This window comes from Neodiprion fabricii, chromosome 1, assembly GCF_021155785.1.
Source record: "Neodiprion fabricii isolate iyNeoFabr1 chromosome 1, iyNeoFabr1.1, whole genome shotgun sequence".
NCBI lineage: Eukaryota > Metazoa > Arthropoda > Insecta > Hymenoptera > Diprionidae > Neodiprion > Neodiprion fabricii.
The window spans coordinates 38,087,623-38,106,209 of record NC_060239.1 but is presented as its reverse complement, the minus strand read 5'-3'; the positions used below and the strand labels follow the sequence as shown (position 1 = coordinate 38,106,209).

Below are 18,587 nucleotides of genomic sequence, written 5' to 3'. Positions count from 1 at the left end.
GTAACACAATATACTATTTCAAAAATTTGTGACTGTAACGAGACAATTGTGAGTAACTCGTGTGATTAATTTTCAACGACTGATTATGCCCTGCCGAATGAATTTTTGTTCTGAAACGGGAGTATAAAATGGTAGCAAGATTAGAAAGATTTGAAAAAAAAAGAGATCCCGAATGAATCCGAAAAATGTGCCTCTTTGATACAGTTTATTTTCAAATCAACGACCGGCATTTGAATATTTTCAATCTTCGGGAGTTTAAATCAAACGGACCACTCGGTAGGTAGAAATACGAACCGCCACGGTGATTCTACGTCAACTGTGGTTGCGTTCACTTCCTGCTACACAACAGCGGCCCCCATGCTGTACTCCTGGTCATTTAATACCGCAGGCTGAACCAAGTGCCTAAAATTTTACGGAAAAGAAAAAAATGTGACACTAAATGGAACGAAAAAATTAGCAAATCGTTGCTCGCGCCAAAGGCGTTTATTTCAAAAGAATAATAACCATACGTCATTGAAGTCGACTGTCTGCCATTTGGTGAATTGCGGTGTTTATATATACATATTTATATATGTATATGTATATATATATATACGCTAATAATTCGTTCTCGTTAGAATTTTATATTATATTCTGACAATGAGTACAGTATTATTATCAAACCTATGCATATACAGCCAGGTTACACAGTCTCAAAAATTTAAAATCATACATATCAGGTATATCAAACATGTTCCAATTTACATATTCAATAGTATATGTGTACAAAATATATAATGTAGGATAACGAATGTTAATTTTATTCAATCAACACCATTATGTATCCGTGCAATTTAATCCACGGAGTGCCAGCTGATTTAGAATATTTTCAACCATTATTTGATTGTCATAAAATACTGTGAGAACTGCTTAGGATATAACATACAGAAAGAGCGTTTGTCGTAACGGTAAAAATTTAAAAATCATCCGAAACACAAACAAAAAATAATCAAGACGCGGGAAAAAAGTTTCGAAACAAAAAATAGAGAAATGAAAATTATCACATGTTGCGAAGAGTTATAATATGCAAATTTATAAATCAATACTATTTTTATTATCGTAAAACTCGTTTACGTAATTCCAGCAGATATCGCTGCGCGCTGGAACTTTGTTAACAGATTAATAAACAAGAATTAAAATTGCCCGCAGCCTGTCGACTGAATAAAAATTGATTATTATCGAGTGAATAAAAAGCACCACCGAACGTGCACAGATTTAATGGATCCTCCAGGAGCAGCAGACACCTCGACATTTGTATTCGCGACGCCGCCGAAGCACGTCACAGATGCATAATATTTGATAGAATTTTGATGATCTACGCGTCGGAGAACTTGCACTCTTGAGGTAATTTGGAATTTCTGCCAACCGTCATCCAGGCCTCGATCTCCTCGGTGCTGTGAAAATTGAAACGAACAGTTGAGCTGAGAAATCCTCAAAGTCGCATACGTATAACGATATAAGTGTGGCTCCATGCATCCGAGCATAATCGTGGAATCGCGGCATTATAAAGCTCGTAAAAATGCATAATAATGCAATGATAGCGATGGTCTCGGTTTATGGTAATACGAGGCGAACTCACGTCCTGGGCACATCAGTCATGTTCTCCACTCCCGTCTCCGTAACGAGAACGTCGTCCTCGATACGCACGCCTCCCCAACCTCGGAAACGCTCCAATTCTTCTCTCACGATGTACTTTGCTTGGTCCCCGTTGGCCAATGCTTCATCCAGTTTCTATAGAGACGATTTTACCATGCGAATATTAGTCACACCAACAAACACCGAATATCAGACCAATGTCACAATGCCGTCTTTGTCGCACGTTGAACGCGCATCTGTTTATACCAACATTCATTTTTGTCATTCGTTTCGCTCGTGAAATCTTTATACGTCTGTCGAGAATGGAACGAACACCAGGCTGAACCGATTCTGCTCAAGGATTCTAAGTACAAATTAGTAGATACGACTTCGTTTGGCTTGCGATGCAATTGAGTAAGAGAGCAAACGTAACGATCAAACCCGACATTCTTCAATACTACATAAAGACTTTGGGAATGGATCTAGAGCCGAATGCTCCATACTGTAATATCACGCATCACTTGCCAAACAGAGCGATTCTCCCAAGTTATTCCCGATCCATTTTCCGAAGCAGCTCGTGAAATCCGAAGGAGCAAAAGTCTATCCCGAAACACACGACGACCCTCGTGGAAACTTTCTGCATTGAACAGCTTCGTGTTCAGCGTGATTTAGAAACCGGTACACGTAAGGTGGTCCATGCTTACACAGTCGATGAAGTAGCATCCCGGCTCGATGGTCAGCACCATTCCAGCTTTCAGGGTCCTCGCGGTCCGCAGCTTCCGGAGTCCAGGTTCGCTCGAACGTGTCGGATGTCCCGGCAGGTAGCCGCCGACGTCGTGAACGTCGAGACCCAGCAAGTGCCCGAGACCATGGGGCTGGAATACCTCGCCGAGACCGGCGAGAATCATTTGGTCAACATCGCCGACGAGTATTCCTCCTTTAACGAGACCTCCCAGCATCACTCTGTTCGCCAAAAGGTGCATTTTCGACCATGATACTCCAGGCTTCGCCGCGTTCATGACGGCGTTCCGAGCATCGAGGACCGCATTGTAGACCATCTTCTGGTCCTCGGTGAACTTGCCGTTGGCCGGATAACTGCAGGTTATGTCAGCCGCGTAGCCGCAGTAATTTGCGCCCATGTCGAAGAGGCTGAAGAGGAAAACATGGAGACCAGTTAAGGGGCGATACGAAAAGGAGGCTAATCGACGTGCTTCGTATTGTTTGAAACAACCTCGCAACTACGATTTGTGATAGGTACAAATCCGTTCGGATGGAACTTGAAGAGTTAAAATACGGTCACGTTCTGCAACTGGATATGAAAGTGGTGAGAAACTGACGAAGTTTTAGTGAGAAGCAATCCAATATATTGCAAGGACGTAAAGTAGTAAGAAGCACAAGACCGCAATCGCTTCAGCAGCTGCGATTAATGCACTTCTTGCGGTTTGTTTGCACAGCTCATTGATTTGTGTGAATGCATTTCCGCGTCCGTTTCCAAGTGTTTAACCTCCGAGTATAATTATCTGTATTGCGTAGACGCACAGACGGAAAGAAAAAAGACGAAGCAACAATTTTCACGCAGCGCGTAATTACCTACATACTACAAAACAGCAGAGTATGATAATATGTCGTGTGAAAGAGTCCAGAAAAGCTCAGACGGCAGGAAATGCAAATTACGATATGAAAACGGATCGGAGACGCAGCTGGAGTGGATCCAACTGGTGTTGATTAAACGACGATCATCTCGGCGTATAGAAAAAATAGCGAAACCGCCAACTTTATCTACAAATGTCCAGCAGTTATCATCAAACTGGGAGAGTTCTCATTATTGTGCCACTCTTTTAATTCCTGAGGCATATCTTTCGTCGAGATTTTTTGAAATTTATACTTGTTTTCTTCGTGATTGATTCCTCGTAAAATAACCTGAGATCGCTTTTCGATAAGAATAATACTTTCATGACCAAAGTATGATCATTTTGATTTACAGAGAATTCTAATTCTTATTTGGACGTTGCACAGTTTTCGTGCACATCCAACTAAAGTGACTTCTGCAGTTTCATTTACTTCGCGTTTTTAGTATGGACACTCTTTAACCATACTATACGCACACCCGAAGTATCTTCAATTCCGTTCTCATTCCTTACACGACCCGATGTTTCCCCAGAGAATAACACCGTTTTTAAACGCTGTGTATAACATTGTATATTCAATTATTTACGAGTGATGAAAGAGGTTACGATGTGCATAATATACGTACATATGCATAACAAGCGTTCAGTTTTGCAGAACGCACCGAGACATGCGCGGCTAGATTGATGGGCCTTATATGGATGTGTTTCGTTTCATGAAATTCCTGATATATCTAAACACTTTACGTATCTCCCTCTCTGAGAACGTATTATACATATATTGTACGTAGTTACATATACAAGATCCTGAGCAATAAATAAATTTGAAATTCTAAATAGCTCCTATTGATTATTTCATTTCTGTATTTATTCCTTTGACATGATAAGTACATAAATCGTCGCCTATTTTTTGTATCTTCTCTTGTACTTCACTTCTACTTCACAACTTTTCATTTCTCACTTAAATTTTTTCTTTCGCCGTTTTTTTGCGAACGTACGTAGGTAAGAGTTTATCGTTATATGCGCGGCTTTAACGATAAGCGGTAATCGTCGTATCTTCACGTACAAACGTGATACTACTTTCCATGTATAATACCTATACACCTGTACATGAGTAATATATTTACATCAGCTTCGAAATACATTATAGCTGGTAGAAATGATATGTAAAGTTTTTGTTAACGGTGCAAAATGTCCTTTGCTACCGAATTAACGGTGATTATATTATAACACCTGTTAATTTTCATTGTTTATGCTTGTATTAAATATTACAGAGTATAATTTGCAGGGTCTGGGATGAATGATTCCATGAGACCTCAAATTATGTCCATTATACACGTATGTGTGAAATATCCCGAATGAATGAATTAAGTGTTCACATATATGTATGAGTATGATATATATCTTTACAATTTTAACGATCACCAACTCTTTGATGAGGCTGCGAGAATGTGAAGGGGAAGTATGAAAAAAAAAATAAAAAAAAAAACAAATAAAAAACTAGCAATAAAAAGAAAAGAAGTAGAAAAAGAAAAGGAAACCGACTGTAAGCAAAGTATCTTGACAAACGGTGCTCCCGCGTGATAGCAAACATGTGCGAGGAATTTGTGAAAAAAATACGCCAGTAAAACACCTGCCGAGTATTGTAAATGAATGGATATGCAAGATAATTTGTATGTATGACCATATGAGATCGTGACGTATGAAATGAGTATGGAGAACAGGCGGCGCTTGCGCGTTTTAATTTCTTTCATAATATGTAAATAAAAGGCTCGTCGAAGTACGGAGAAAAATTATTACACGTACTATAGTACATGGTATAATGTAATACTTTGATAAAATAAATTGTTTCTCTGAAAAAATGAAGCTGAACAAACCGCATGCCGTATTAAGATCGGTATTAACACACGCATTATAGACTTAATGACGTCCGAAAGTAAAGAGAGATTACGACCAACATGGATTTAGGTAAAACTCGGCGTGGTTCTTTCCAGAATGTAGAACAATGGTGGAAGGTAAAATCGAACACGGAACATGTAACACCGCGATCACGTTTTCATCCATTAAATGCGATCTATTCAAGCGGATTAATTACACCGCCCATGAGTTTTCAGCGTTACGCAAGAGATCACGAGGTTCAAGCACCTGAATGATTCACTCTCCCAGTAATTAACCGATTCGTAACGAAGGTGGTACAGCTTATGTGAGACGCTTAATTACCAGGCCAGGGGGAGGAGGATATCGAATATTAGAATTTTTGATTTCGTCACGTAACCGCGGAATTCGCCGCTGCGGACTGAAGTTGGAGAGGAGGACACGCGTGTCTGGTCTTTTGATTGAATCCACAATAGACCGAGAGTATAATATTATTACATGCATAGCCGGCGATACCAGTCACTTTTTATATCACGAAATCTAATTCCAAGCAAGGAATTTCGAACTTCAATGTATACACGTATTATGCATAATTCATGTATATTTTTGACACGACCCACAAAACGTCGTTTTGTCCTGAAAAATATCTTACATGCTGGTAGGTATTATACCGTTCGCACAGCGAATGTAAAAAAAAAAAATTTTTTTAATACACTCGACAGGTTAACGAAAAACATCGACCTTCGACTTGCGAGTAAGAGAACCTAATTACTGTACGGACAATTTTGCGTCGAACGGATCGGTCGTTTAATTTCCACTTTACGAGTATTTTTCTTTTTATTATCTGATTTTCACCCTTAAAAAAATCGTATACTACCATTACACATTTAACCTAACCCTATACATATAATTAATGACGAAGTTACGAATTTGTGAATTTTGCAGTGTTGTTGAGAGAACTGTGGCACCAGAAACCTGTACAAGCTTTCCGAAAATACGCCCCTTATGAATAATAATTTTATTAACATCCGTGACCCTGGCCGACAGTCTATTGACAATCACAAGGTGACGATTCTAGGACTGTAAATTTTACGGGGAATGTAATTACAGGAATAAGAAACCAAAGATTTGAAATCTAGGACGCAGAGTCTGCATTGCTCACCACATGTCTCCGTCCTTGAGGACCCTGTTATTCGGTGCACCGGCATGGCCGTAGTGAAGGATAGAAGCGTTGTGGCCGGATCCGCATATGCAGGTGTAAGAAACATGGCGACATCCGCCTACGGAGTAGGCATGGTGCATGAAGGCAGCTTCCGCTTGAAACTCAGCGAGACCCGGTCGCACCGTTCGCATCACTGCTCGATGTGCGTCGGAGCTGACTTTTACCACGTATTTCAAGACCTCGATCTCCCTCGGTGACTTGATCACTCGGCTATCCTTACGAAAAACGAAAGAAAAAAAAAGAAAAAAGAAAAAAAAATAGATCCAATGAAATGCTTTCCATTTTATTGAAAAAGTAAATAAGACATCGATACTTTTCTCTGGGAGTCAAGTTCAGGAGAAATTATTTGAGCTACCGGATTTCTCGTCTGGGGTTAAAAAGAAATCAGACATGGCGGCCTTGGGATTTTTTCGATCCCTACTCGTGAATTCTCATTTGAATTATAAAATTCTCAAACAGAACACCGGATCCGAGTTTTATGAAAGTCGAATGAGTTTTTCGCATACTTGTTTAGACTAGTGGCGTGCAACAGCTTTGCGAACTGTTAATGAGAAGCATCAGAGAAAAACTATCAAGGCACTTGCGTCCACTGAATTAAGTCCAGGATATTATGTATAACCAAATCGACGCTGTACCAGGTTGCTACATTCCCTCTTCGGTGGCGAGAAACCTTTCCTCGAGGTATCGAGCGACAGCGAGTGGTTCCGCAATAATTTTCTCGAGAGTCTGAAAATCGAGTGACATAACGCGAAGCCCAAGTTTTCGGAAGTGCCTTTTCCTCGTGACTTGAGGTCCCATAAGCTGCGAACTGTTGCGGCAAAAGTGTTCGGGGAGGTGAACAAGGACGGCGATGCTGAGGTTCCGGTGCTGTTTTTCGAAGCTGAAAGCCTGGCTCGGAGAAGGCCCAAATCTGGGATAAATAAAGGCGTCGATCGCGTAGAACTCGACGCTGGGTAGCTGGCCCAGGAAAATAGTCTTGCTGACGATGTAATGGCGGCCCGCGAGCTTGACGAGATGGGGATGAATCCGGTTGACGATTCTCTTGAGCCTCGCGTCCCGGCAGTCCGGGTTTCCGGGCCTCTCTTCTCTTGGGATCATCGGGCCGGCGTACTGCGGGCATTCGAGTGTCATGGCGGCGTCAAAAAGCCTCAGTTTCGTCTTGGAAGCGTCGAGCGAGCGGAGGTTCCGCCTATGGAAAAGCCGGTCGAGAAAACCGGCCCTGAAGACCTTTTCGGCGAACCTAACCGGGTGTCGTTCTAGGTGGATAAAGGCCAGCAAAACGTCCAACGCCTCGTTCGGCTTCAGCTGAAGGAACCTATACGCCACCGCGTCCTCCAAGGACTTCCAAAATCGGCCGGATATCGGCTCTGGAGGCCGGAAGTAGAGGCTACCGAATGGTACGAAAATCGACACGATCGCTCCCGCTGGAAGACTCCTGGCGTTCTTTGCCAGGTAGTCGGCACACCCAGAAAGAATAACGGGGTTTCTGATCCTCGTGCTCTCGCAGTAGTTCATCATCGCTCCGATCAATGTCGGCACCTTCAGAGAACATGCCATAATTCAGTTGGTGTCGTCCGTTTTTTCAGAGGGGCTTTTCGCTTGGAAATTACTTGGAAATCACTTGGGAATCGTTGGTCTCAAAGGATACTTTGACATCCATTGATTTCCCAGTCATTCAAAAACGTTCAAGATTGATCGACTTCTCACTAATTTTCAGGCGATTTCTAATGTTAATAAATAGCTCGATAGTCACTCATTTCCAGTGATTTCCAAGTGATTCCTAATTGAGTGAATAGCCACTCGAAAGTTTTTACTATTTGCTTGTAGATACACACTTTCGCAGCGCGTGTTGGACGTTTTCTAGTGCCTCGAATCCATGTCCTCGACCACGTTCGTTCTGTCCAATATGCAATGACGCAATCCTGCTTTCAAATTCGGAACCAGCGAACCCAGGACCCCAAAAGAACCGAACACGCGCTACGAAAATACTCATGCATCGATGGCAGCTGCACCTCCTTTGCCCTGGTCTTGCCCTGCTTCGCCTGGACATGAGTCTCCATCATTTTTTCGACGGCTGGATCGACGTTGCGAGTGACCGTCCAGGTGCGGACGAGGTCCAGAAGATCCTGCTCGTTGACGGTGTTCGCCTTGGCGGCAGCCCACCTGTTGGCCAATCTGAGAGTCTCTGGAGACTCGATGGCCGCGTTGGCCAGAGTATTGAGAATGTCGGCTATCTGTCGGCCCGAGAGCAACCTCAAATGGCGGTCGAGTCTGCGATCAAGAATGGCGTGAACGAACCTCCTGCTCTTCTTGAACGAGTAAAGAGATCTGAAGAGAGGGACCAGATCCTCAGCTGAGACTTCGCTCTCTTTAGCTGCGAGACCGACCCAGAGAGAATCAACGACTTCCTGGTACTCAAGATTCCTGAATTTCGTCATGATCCGAACCGCCTCGACGATCTGGGCGACGTTCATCTCATTGTCGGCGATTCTGGACGCGACTTCGTCGCAAAGACGATCCCGCAAGGGGTTTACCGGCGGGCTGATCGTGTCCCTGGTCAGGAGATCAAGAGCTTCGATGAGCGTGTCGCTGTCCTGAGTCCCGACAATCATTTCGACCACCTGACCAAGGACTAATTCGCGGTTGCTGGTTGGACTCGCTCGGTTTCCGTTTCGCGGGGAGTTTTCGAGCTCGATTATCTTTCGGAGCGCCTGAACAGCGACCATCGAGTTTATCTCCTCTACTATTATCGTCTCCAAGAGCGAGAAAACCCCTTTCGGCGTGTAGCATGACTCGAGGCCAGCAAGGAGCTGCTCGACGTTGGCCTCGTTGAGGAAATCGAGATCCGATCCGAACAGGATCGCCGTTCCCTCATCCGTCTCGATGTCGATCCTTCGACTCGGTCCCCGTCGCCCTCCGCTCTTCGACTTTTTCGCCATTTTACTCCGGCTGCTCGTTCGCTGGCCCTTTTCATCCTGCAGCAACAAGTCATTCGCCCTTCTGACCATCACCGGCAACTCGTGGACCAGTGATCCATCCTGGACAAGTATCGTACTGCACAATAATGCCCGTGGTCTGTCTCTTGCTATAGTGCTGAGAGCCGAAATCGAAGAACGAAGAACCATCCGAGAAGCGAAATGAAGTGGAAGTCTTGAAAACACTGCTCTCAGAAGCATCGTGTGTGTTCTTTGAGGTTACTTGGGTTTCTTATTTTTCAATTTGTGACGCCTCATTTGCAATTCAATGGGAATCCACAACGGACGCGTCGAAACGAGTTTCATAAGCGATTTGATTTAATGGAAAAAACATTACATCAAATTTAATCTGAATGAGAAAATGACTTTCCGGGAATAAAATGTGATGGATAAATTCTTTAGAAAAATGGTCCTGTCAAATTGCCAAATTATTCTCAACAAATGAGGGGTCGGCTATTCAAATATCGAACGATCTTTACTTGTTAAAATATTCACGCTAGCTATAACTGCAGCATTTTTAATCCAACTTGAGTGCATAATTCTCTTTTGGTAAGAGGCGTCATTTGCGATTGACGTACTTGTATTGCAAAAACTCCGTCGGCATAGCAGCGATCTTTTGATATTCTGAAATATCAGCTTACCCACGCAGTAGTTAAAAAGCATTCGCAATTTACCAGTTAGCAACAAAAACGTATTTGATAATATTGATCCTAATGAAGAGCTGCAGGACTCACCATTCAGATATTTCCGGATACAACAACGTGTTGTTAACGTTGAATCTGAAATATGAGAAACGTGCGTCTATTGTGAGAAATTTTCATTTCGTGAGAGATTCAATACTATATTTAGAATCGATGGAAAGACTATGAATATACATTTTGATTTATATTATACTCACTGGCCAATCTTGTCGAAAACAGCCTCACGCGCGGCAAGTCCGCTGTCGGTGTTTAACCCGTTCTAAGGCAAAAGACAAACTCGTAAAAAAATATGTAGATACATAAAACCAAGCATAGGCACGCAGTGTGTATAATTTTTCCAATTTATCTACCATATGGCTCAAAACGGGTGGACATTTTATCATTTTCTTCATTACCGACGTAAAAAAAAAAGACGGAGCTCACCAACGTCAGAAGCACGGAGGCACCCCGCTCGCTTAGTACATCCGCAATCTCGTCTGTGTAGTAAACCTTGTCGACCGCGTAACGTTTCCGGAAGTCATCGGTCGTGTAGAGGGTGCCTTGCCACACAGCATACTCGGCCGGTAACCGGGGGAAGAACAGTATGGACTCGGATGTCGTGACGTCAATGCATCCGTAACAGTCTGGTTCCTCGACCCCGAAGCACCACTGGAAGTACGACTCCTGCTCGAACGGAAAAGAACGCCACAATGTTAATCGGATAATTCCACGGCATTTCGCACGGAAGAAACATGAATTATAGTCGAATTAAGCAGCTACGGTCAAATTGACTAGTTGATAATTGTAAGAGAAGAAAGAGCTAGGCTAAAAATATCTTTTATTGATTCGGGAATTCCCGTTTCTTACGTGATCAGGATAATTATATGAACGACTTTTTCTTCCCACGATTTTATCCCACATGTAACTATGCGTGTGTATGTACATCGATTTTACTTACAAAACCACAAGTATACTTATTACTGGACGAGCTGTATAGTTGCGGTTGTTATGTATATACCGCACGTGTAAGCCAAGTGTTAATATGAACGAGTGACGAGCAGACGTATATCAATGAATATATACACGTAAATATATACTCGCAGAGAATATATTATTATGGGCATACGTACGAGTATAATACGTAAGTGCCGACCACTTTCTACGCAAAAGGTGAGAGTTGAGGATTATTTTAGCGACGGTAACGTTTGAAAATAATTTTAAATTAGTTCACCCTTTGCGTTGAATTTTCAAATTACAAGTCACCGCGTCTTCTATTTCTCCCATCAAGACTTTTCTGCGCCTATACAATGCACGAAACTCCCAAGTGGCAGCTGTTTTTAAGTCAAAAAATTTTATAGTACAACATTAATTGTTTATACACTGTGCATAGATACTGAAAAATAAAAATTGTCAGCGATTACTTTATTCCACGTTATTTACTGTCTAGCAATAATTATTTACAGATTACCTAAACGAGTCAGCAAATTCGTTATATACGCGAAAGTCTGATTCTCATGCCAGATGTAAAGTAGCAGGACTTTTTTATATATATAGTCTCTGCATATCGCTTATAGTTTGAAATTACCGTATATATAATACGTGGAGAAGCCTGTATATTCTTCTGTCACTAGATAATATCTCATACAGTTTTTACCAAACTACATTTATGGCCTCTGTCTTATTGTACTTTATCGTAGTGAATATGATTCGGTATTTTTTTATTTTTTCTCTCATTTCATATCACGGAACTAAATTTCGTCTTCTGACCTCTCTATTTCGTTGATGAGATGCACCGATGATAAATTACATTTGCAATGAACAAACAATCATTTCTGGATTACCTTTACAGTCTTATACAATCCAACAATCACGGTGTTACCAGACTCTTGATTTTATAACGCATGAATGATATAGCTAATATACAGCTTCACAAAATGACGCAACGATTAACGATTACTTGAAGAAAGTATGGGCATGTGCATCGTGTATCACGAATGATGCTCTGGTATGCGTATCAGAGTTGTGCTCAACGTGTAATTTCGAAACATAATTGCACGCCACTTCCTACAGTATCTAAGATAAAAATAAAAAAAAAACTCTATTTTGCATGCGGTTTGTGAGTATAAAAAAAATCGCACTATTATTTTAGATCATTAACAGCTAGTAAAGCATACATATGGAAATCCTTGCCTGTCGGAACGGCCAGGAGATGTCGGTGTCGTTGAACGGGACCTCGACACCGCCCTGGAGAACTACGAAGGCGCCCTTTTCTGGTACGGCGGTATTTCCCCGAAGAACAGCGGCAAGTCGTTCCCGGTTTTCCCGGAAAAGCGACATAGGGACCTTCAAGGTGTGTTCGCCCCTCACGAAATGCGACTCCATCGGGCACCTGAGAGGAATAAAAAAAAAAGGTCCAGGTCATTCACCGCAAAGACTATACGAAACTTTGAATTTTATTTTAAAATACGTTTGTTTATTCTCAATTTTGGGTGCTTCTCTTCATTATCACACATGTCATCTCGATAGTATACGTTCTACCTATGTAAGTATTACAGAATACGCAGAGCTGCCGTGACGCGGATATTATATATCTATACGTCACTGACATGCGACAAGATCGTCGTCACCTAGGCGCATACCTCGAACTAGAATAGATATACCTATATTTTGCATACGTGGTTATATTTAGCCCCCAAACTCGTGTCATCGTTATTAGACCGTCATAAAACCTCCCGACATCGTTTACGCAAACGTTCTAGTCGTCGGACGTAAGATCCATATGGTGCTTTTCGTAACGTAACACATATTGGTGACACGCTCGATTTCTCGCATTTTTTCTCTATCTTGCTTGATGATATTCATCTGAGAACTCTGCGAGACAATTTCATGCTTCGAGACGGCGGGGATTCCGCGTGTTTCGTTGTCAGTTTAAGAGGATGCTATAGTCAGTCTTTACCGCCTGAGTAAAATGGTATTATTTTTCACTACTCTCCAATCCTACACAGCACTGATGCAGTGAAAATATCGCGATCAGTGCAATTTTTCTTCCATGCGTGAAGATGGGTGGGAAATGTATTCCAACCACAAGTACGGTAATTCAGTGACAAGAGTACATTTTTTTCGCATCACTGTTGCGTTCGACAAAACTTATTTTGGATATTTATATATGATATTTTATGTTATTAAATAATAGCGCCGACTGCGGTATTTTCACTACATGAGTGAAAATTACAGAGGCGTTCGTTCCGAAGAAGCCAAACCAAATTTGATAGAATTGGTAGTGGTGGAATTTCCCGATTCATCGTACTTGTCATTTCGTTTTTTATTGCTCGTAAGCCGCCATTCTTTTTGTCCAAGCAACTTTCTCCGTGATCATACAATGAGTTTCGAATTCACGCCATTTCAGATTAGCCATCGCGTGATCGCGAACTGTTTTTTCACACTCTGCAATAATATAACTGGAACTACGTATTTAAGGGTATAATGCGCACGGATAGATGTGTGGGGAGCCTGTCAGTCAGTATTAAGATTAACCCCCGTCCGGCCAAGGTGAGTCGAGTGGACTCAATTAGCGAATCAGGTTTGTCTAATATCTTGTTATAGGTACTCGGTGTTCAGAGAAGTTTGACCGATGTCATGGCTTTGCAAACTGCATTGCACACGGTGTAGATCGTAAAAATAAAGTACCGTTGTAACATCGTAATGGAACTTTGTCATCTTTTTATTACCGCATTTCGAATGCGTTATTTATTTACCTAAGAAGGAGGACTCCGATTTATTCACTTATTTTTTTCTTCCGTTTCTGTTTTTTTTTTTCTGCTTGATTGCTACTATACAAATTACACATTTCATACCAACAGACTTCATTCAATATGCACGACCGCCTTTACCGCAATGAAATATTCCTGGTAGCTTTATCAACCGGAAGACAATAGCCACAATTGTGTAACGTTAGAGATCCTTTGCGAGAGGAAAATCTTTATCGATTACATCACGCAAAGCCGCGTATATAAAAAGAATATAGTATACATATTGTCAAGGTTGATACAAAACATTTATGTCATCCAGGCGATGTCCAATATAAATGAGACTCCTCATCCTGAAATGAATAAATCTCGATATTATATAACGAACGTTTAGATCCTCATACATGGTGGATATCAGACTAACGATCAGCTTTGATTCAATTTTCCATTAGACCTACATACGCAAGCAAATATCGAGTATAATACACAATAGAAATATGCGCGGATGAAGCAGAGTGAATATTGCGTCAATTTATGGTTCGATAAAATATTCGCTGACGCGTAGAATTGCCGATCTACAAACCGTAGGTAAAGTTGACATGCAAATGTGGAATTGAATTTTGAACCAGCTAGAGCTATACTAATACTCGTAACCAGATACCTTCGAGCTTCCACGAACCGTGACGTTTATTTATAAACCTCCTGAAACGTGACGGACAGTAACAGACGAACAGGAAATTTGTGATTTTCAGAATGACGAAGAACGAGCCCAACAAACTGTGTAAATGGGTGACTGCTTTGACCATTGTAACGTTTAAGGAACGAATTGTGCAACACAGTTCACTCAACTATTTGTCAATCGTTATTAGTTTCAGTGCTGACAGCTGTTTACACATATATATGTGTATATATATATATATATATATATATACATATATATATGTAATGCAGAATTGCGTATCTAGTTCAGGGAAATTTATGAAACCGTTGTTGATCAATTAAACTTTACATATCACGTATATTCTACTTCTTCTCCGAAGCTTACATACATAATTGATACAATCATTTTAAATTAACAATACGTTCGAAACACCAAAAATAGTCGATCGCGTCATTCGCGTGTGACAAAATGTATCGTACTATACGTATGTATTTGTTGCTGTCAATCTGTTTATTTTGAGCAAAAATACGTGCAAGTTATCACCACAACTCGAACGACGTCATATTGCATCGACGTTTCATATTTCTGTCCTTGTCTATACGTTATTTTGAATCGCAGGCAGCTAATTGCTTGATGACAATCAAACCGTGTGTAGACGAAGCGACATAAATCAAGCATTAAAAACTTGAACATTCAACTAACTCCAGTCAGCCGAGTAGAATTGAGAGACGAATTAGGATGAATGAAAAAAAAAATAAAATTGACCCCACGGAAATAGAACGAGAATAACGATTAAAACCTATCTTAATTTCTATCCTACACTCAGTAAATTTCCGTTAAACGGTTATCCAACGACGTACACGTGGCGGTGTTCCAAACAAAGATGAAGAAATAAAAACAAGCAATATATTATAGTCGGAAAAAGAAAGGGCTGCGACTCTCTTGATGAGAAAAATAGCACTCGGCGATATTGGTGTACACGTATCATACACAGCAATTTATAACTGCGGGCATAAAATAGATTTGCGTATAAACGTGTATCACTGATATGAATATATGTGAAGCTTTTTCGCCGTATCGACTGAAATTGACGTTCGGCTGAAAGAGGACAAACAAATTTTGTATGCAATTTGGAATTCGGAAACCGCTATGGGCATTTCCGAGAAAGCTATTCTCGACTCTGGTCTTGTTATATATATTACACCTATTCTAGATTCGAATCTCAACGGAATACCTTGAACCATGATACTATAGCTAATCCACCACTACTTGTCCGCGAAGGAAAACTACGCGATCACATGCGTGTAAAATAAACACGTTACACATATTTACTCCTCGTGACGAGGCTGGCCGAGTATAACCGAACCCGCATACCTTCCCCTCTCTGGCCGACTAAATGATCACCAGCTTGGTAAATGGAGGAACATTTAGCTGTCTCGAAGCTTTTATCTAATAATAGAGACAGATACTCCGTCCGATGTCACGTCATTATCGGTGGACAACAATAAAATTTAATCTCTCCACCTTACCCCTTCCACCATGCAAGTTCGCAGCTGCGGGCAACGGTTTCTTTTCAAATTGCCACCTGTTTTCGATGGAAACAAACAACGGGGCAATACAAATAGTGGACAATACAAAGTACATATTGCAAATTAAATGTTTATAGCTTATTGTCGATACCGCGTGCAGGGTATTTCGGTCAAGTAATTCTACAGACCTGTGCCCGAGCCACGGTAAACATTACGATTGTCTCAAATCATCGTTATCTACATCGATTTGTTTTTGCACGCTGTAGGGGGGCCGACAGACAAGACAATCGTTGAAACAATATTCATCGAATTATAGCTACAACGATCTAAGCAAATAAAGTGTAAGTTGAAAAAGTATATAAAACAAAACAGGTGACTGCTGTGAAGTTTGATCGAACAGCGGTACAACACATCGACAAAAACATGCAATTATACCGAGGTGACAATCTTTCGATCGGGTTAATCCGCACTCGATGCCATACCTACATACATATGTAGGTATACAAAATGTGCGTGGAATATTTCCTTGTCAGTAGGTATATGTATATGCACGAAGCGGAGTTCGGTGTTATGATCCGTCGGCAGTCTGAACTCCCGCTCTTTATTAAACCAGTTCTAACGGCATTTATACAGCACCAGACGTTGATACATCTACCGGAGATTAGATGTCTGTGAGTTGGTATAATACCAGCTAACGACGGACAATTTTTCTATAGCGGAAAAAAAATGTTAAAAGTAAAAAAAAAAAAAACTAACAAGAACAGAAAGATAAAAATTTCCCGTCCAAGTGGGAGGCGTTGTTCTCTCACACTTCACAGTACGCTTTATCTCATCGCGTTGAAGTTAGTAACGTTATCGTAACGATTCATGCTGGGTGAAAACGTTTATTTCGCCTTGCCGGCGAAAATCATTGTCAAATAAAGAAAATAGTGACTTTTGTTTTTTCACCAATCTTTCGTGTTACGATAACGTTACTAACTTCAACCTCGTTTTACACCGAGCTCCGTGGATAATTTCCATACGTTATACTAATTTTCACGGGCTGTAAGATTATAGTGGAATTGTACAAAACGGCCTGCAGCCGAACCAAATGTCAAAGCCTGAAAGCAGTTCAGACGTACGAGTAGAAAGCGACAGGGACCGGGTGTAAACTTTTTGACAAATATACGTACGTGGCTTGCGTATCGGCCATGTTGGTTATCCGGCACTTGTTCAGACGGTATTGGCGCGGCGTTCGAGTTGCGCGGTGGGTTGAAAGTCGACGTTTGTCGTCCTCGTCGTCGCCTCAACTCTCAAGCTCTCTGTTTTGCTCTTCCTCCTCGCCGGACGGTCGACACGATCGCCTCGCAACTTATGCACTGTTGTTTCTTGCTGTACGACGGTGTTGACGCCGGTGCTGCATGTGCCGATGATTCTGCACCTGATATTTATATCCTCGCGTTGCACCTTTCCCGGTTCACTGCGGAGAGCCGGACGAGAACGACGTTGCGAACAACTCGCGGGCCGTTGTCTCGCTTCCAGACTCCAAAGTCCTCTTTTATATATGCTCTCTTATCGTCACTCGAACCTGTCATCTGGCCGTATCCTTGTGTCACTGTGTGTGCAACTTTACAGACGCACGCGCGTGTTGCCGATAATCGAAGATGGGATGATACACGCGATGCGTCCGAGGAAAATTCCGCCCTTCAGCACCGCCGGTAGTAAAAATTTATAAACCTAGAACGGTAACGTCGGGTGAAAAAAAAAAAAGAAAATAAACCCACGCGAATGTAAGTTTACCGCCGTAAGAGAACAGCTTAAGTTCTGCGTGTTTCGCTTACTGATCTTTAACTAATTTTTTGGAATTTATGCATAACGTTTTTAGCTACTGTGATTCTTTATTAAAAAAGGAAAGAAAAAAAAGAGACCCTACAGGACCCTTAACGATACGATGTACCCGAGATATAGAACTCACAAGATTGGGGCGTTTCTTTACGGTCCGTTACTGGAATAGATAAAAAAAAATATAACCTTACCGTTCTAGGGTGTTCACGCGTACTCTGTTGTGCGTAACGCGAATTAAAGGGTTACAGGTGATTAGGTCAGAATGATATTGACGGTGATTGAAAGAATAACGAATATATTTGACAAGTATAAGGTGTGATGGGTAGATTTGTTGCACAAAGTTTGAATTGTTGGTTCGTTACACGAGTCGACTCATAGGGTTGGTTTAACTCGTGGAGTGATGTACACGTCTGGTCCGTTCAAGGGTGCGTGAACAACTGAACTTCGAAATTGAAGGAGAGCTTGGGAGAGGCTAGATTGTGGGAGAAGGTAGAGAAAAGCTAGGAAAAGGCTCGTAAATTTGCAGCTACTTATTCGGAAGTTTGAGAACAACAGACAGGCGGGAAGCTGAGATACCTAGCGAAAGTCTGAAAAAACCAGATGTGTGGCTGTAGATTATCCTTTTAACCTAGTGAGGGTTTCGCGACGCAACATAGGGTTAATTCCAGACCTGAATCTGTTGACGGAAACGTTTTTTTCAACAATATTGATACCGATATACGTGAAGCAACGCGGTTGTTAAATCCTCAAACCAGATTCGAGTTCATCGTCGAAACTTGCCTCGGTGCCTGTGTATAAAATGCCTGAAATAGTTTAGAATTGTATATTGAGAAAGA

At 41.6% G+C, this 18,587-nt stretch overlaps 3 protein-coding genes across 4 annotated transcripts; all 3 read right to left on the bottom strand.

Annotated features, from left to right (window-relative positions):
* Window positions 1-464: 464 nt before the first annotated feature.
* On the bottom strand, window positions 465-17,451 carry LOC124186553 (xaa-Pro dipeptidase). 2 transcript variants are annotated; one of them, XM_046578364.1, is made up of 9 exons: window positions 17,100-17,450; window positions 12,182-12,380; window positions 10,436-10,675; window positions 10,210-10,271; window positions 10,046-10,090; window positions 6,277-6,546; window positions 2,319-2,763; window positions 1,619-1,770; window positions 465-1,433 (listed from the first exon to the last, which is right to left on the bottom strand). In XM_046578364.1, the coding sequence occupies exons 1-9, from the start codon at window positions 17,117-17,119 to the stop codon at window positions 1,355-1,357; spliced, it is 1,512 nt and encodes a 503-aa protein (XP_046434320.1). In that variant the 5' UTR covers window positions 17,120-17,450; the 3' UTR covers window positions 465-1,354. The 2 variants fall into 2 exon arrangements, with proteins under 2 accessions (XP_046434320.1, XP_046434327.1); XM_046578371.1 differs by lacking the exon at window positions 6,277-6,546 and having other exon boundaries at window positions 17,100-17,451.
* Window positions 6,602-7,901, bottom strand: LOC124186567 (FAST kinase domain-containing protein 3, mitochondrial-like). Its single transcript, XM_046578402.1, has one exon. It carries the CDS (start codon window positions 7,891-7,893, stop codon window positions 6,979-6,981), a length of 915 nt encoding a protein of 304 aa, XP_046434358.1. The 5' UTR covers window positions 7,894-7,901; the 3' UTR covers window positions 6,602-6,978.
* Window positions 8,265-10,025, bottom strand: LOC124186563. The gene has a single exon (XM_046578385.1). The coding sequence runs from the start codon at window positions 9,510-9,512 to the stop codon at window positions 8,265-8,267; it is 1,248 nt and encodes a 415-aa protein (XP_046434341.1). The 5' UTR covers window positions 9,513-10,025.
* Window positions 17,452-18,587: the final 1,136 nt, after the last annotated feature.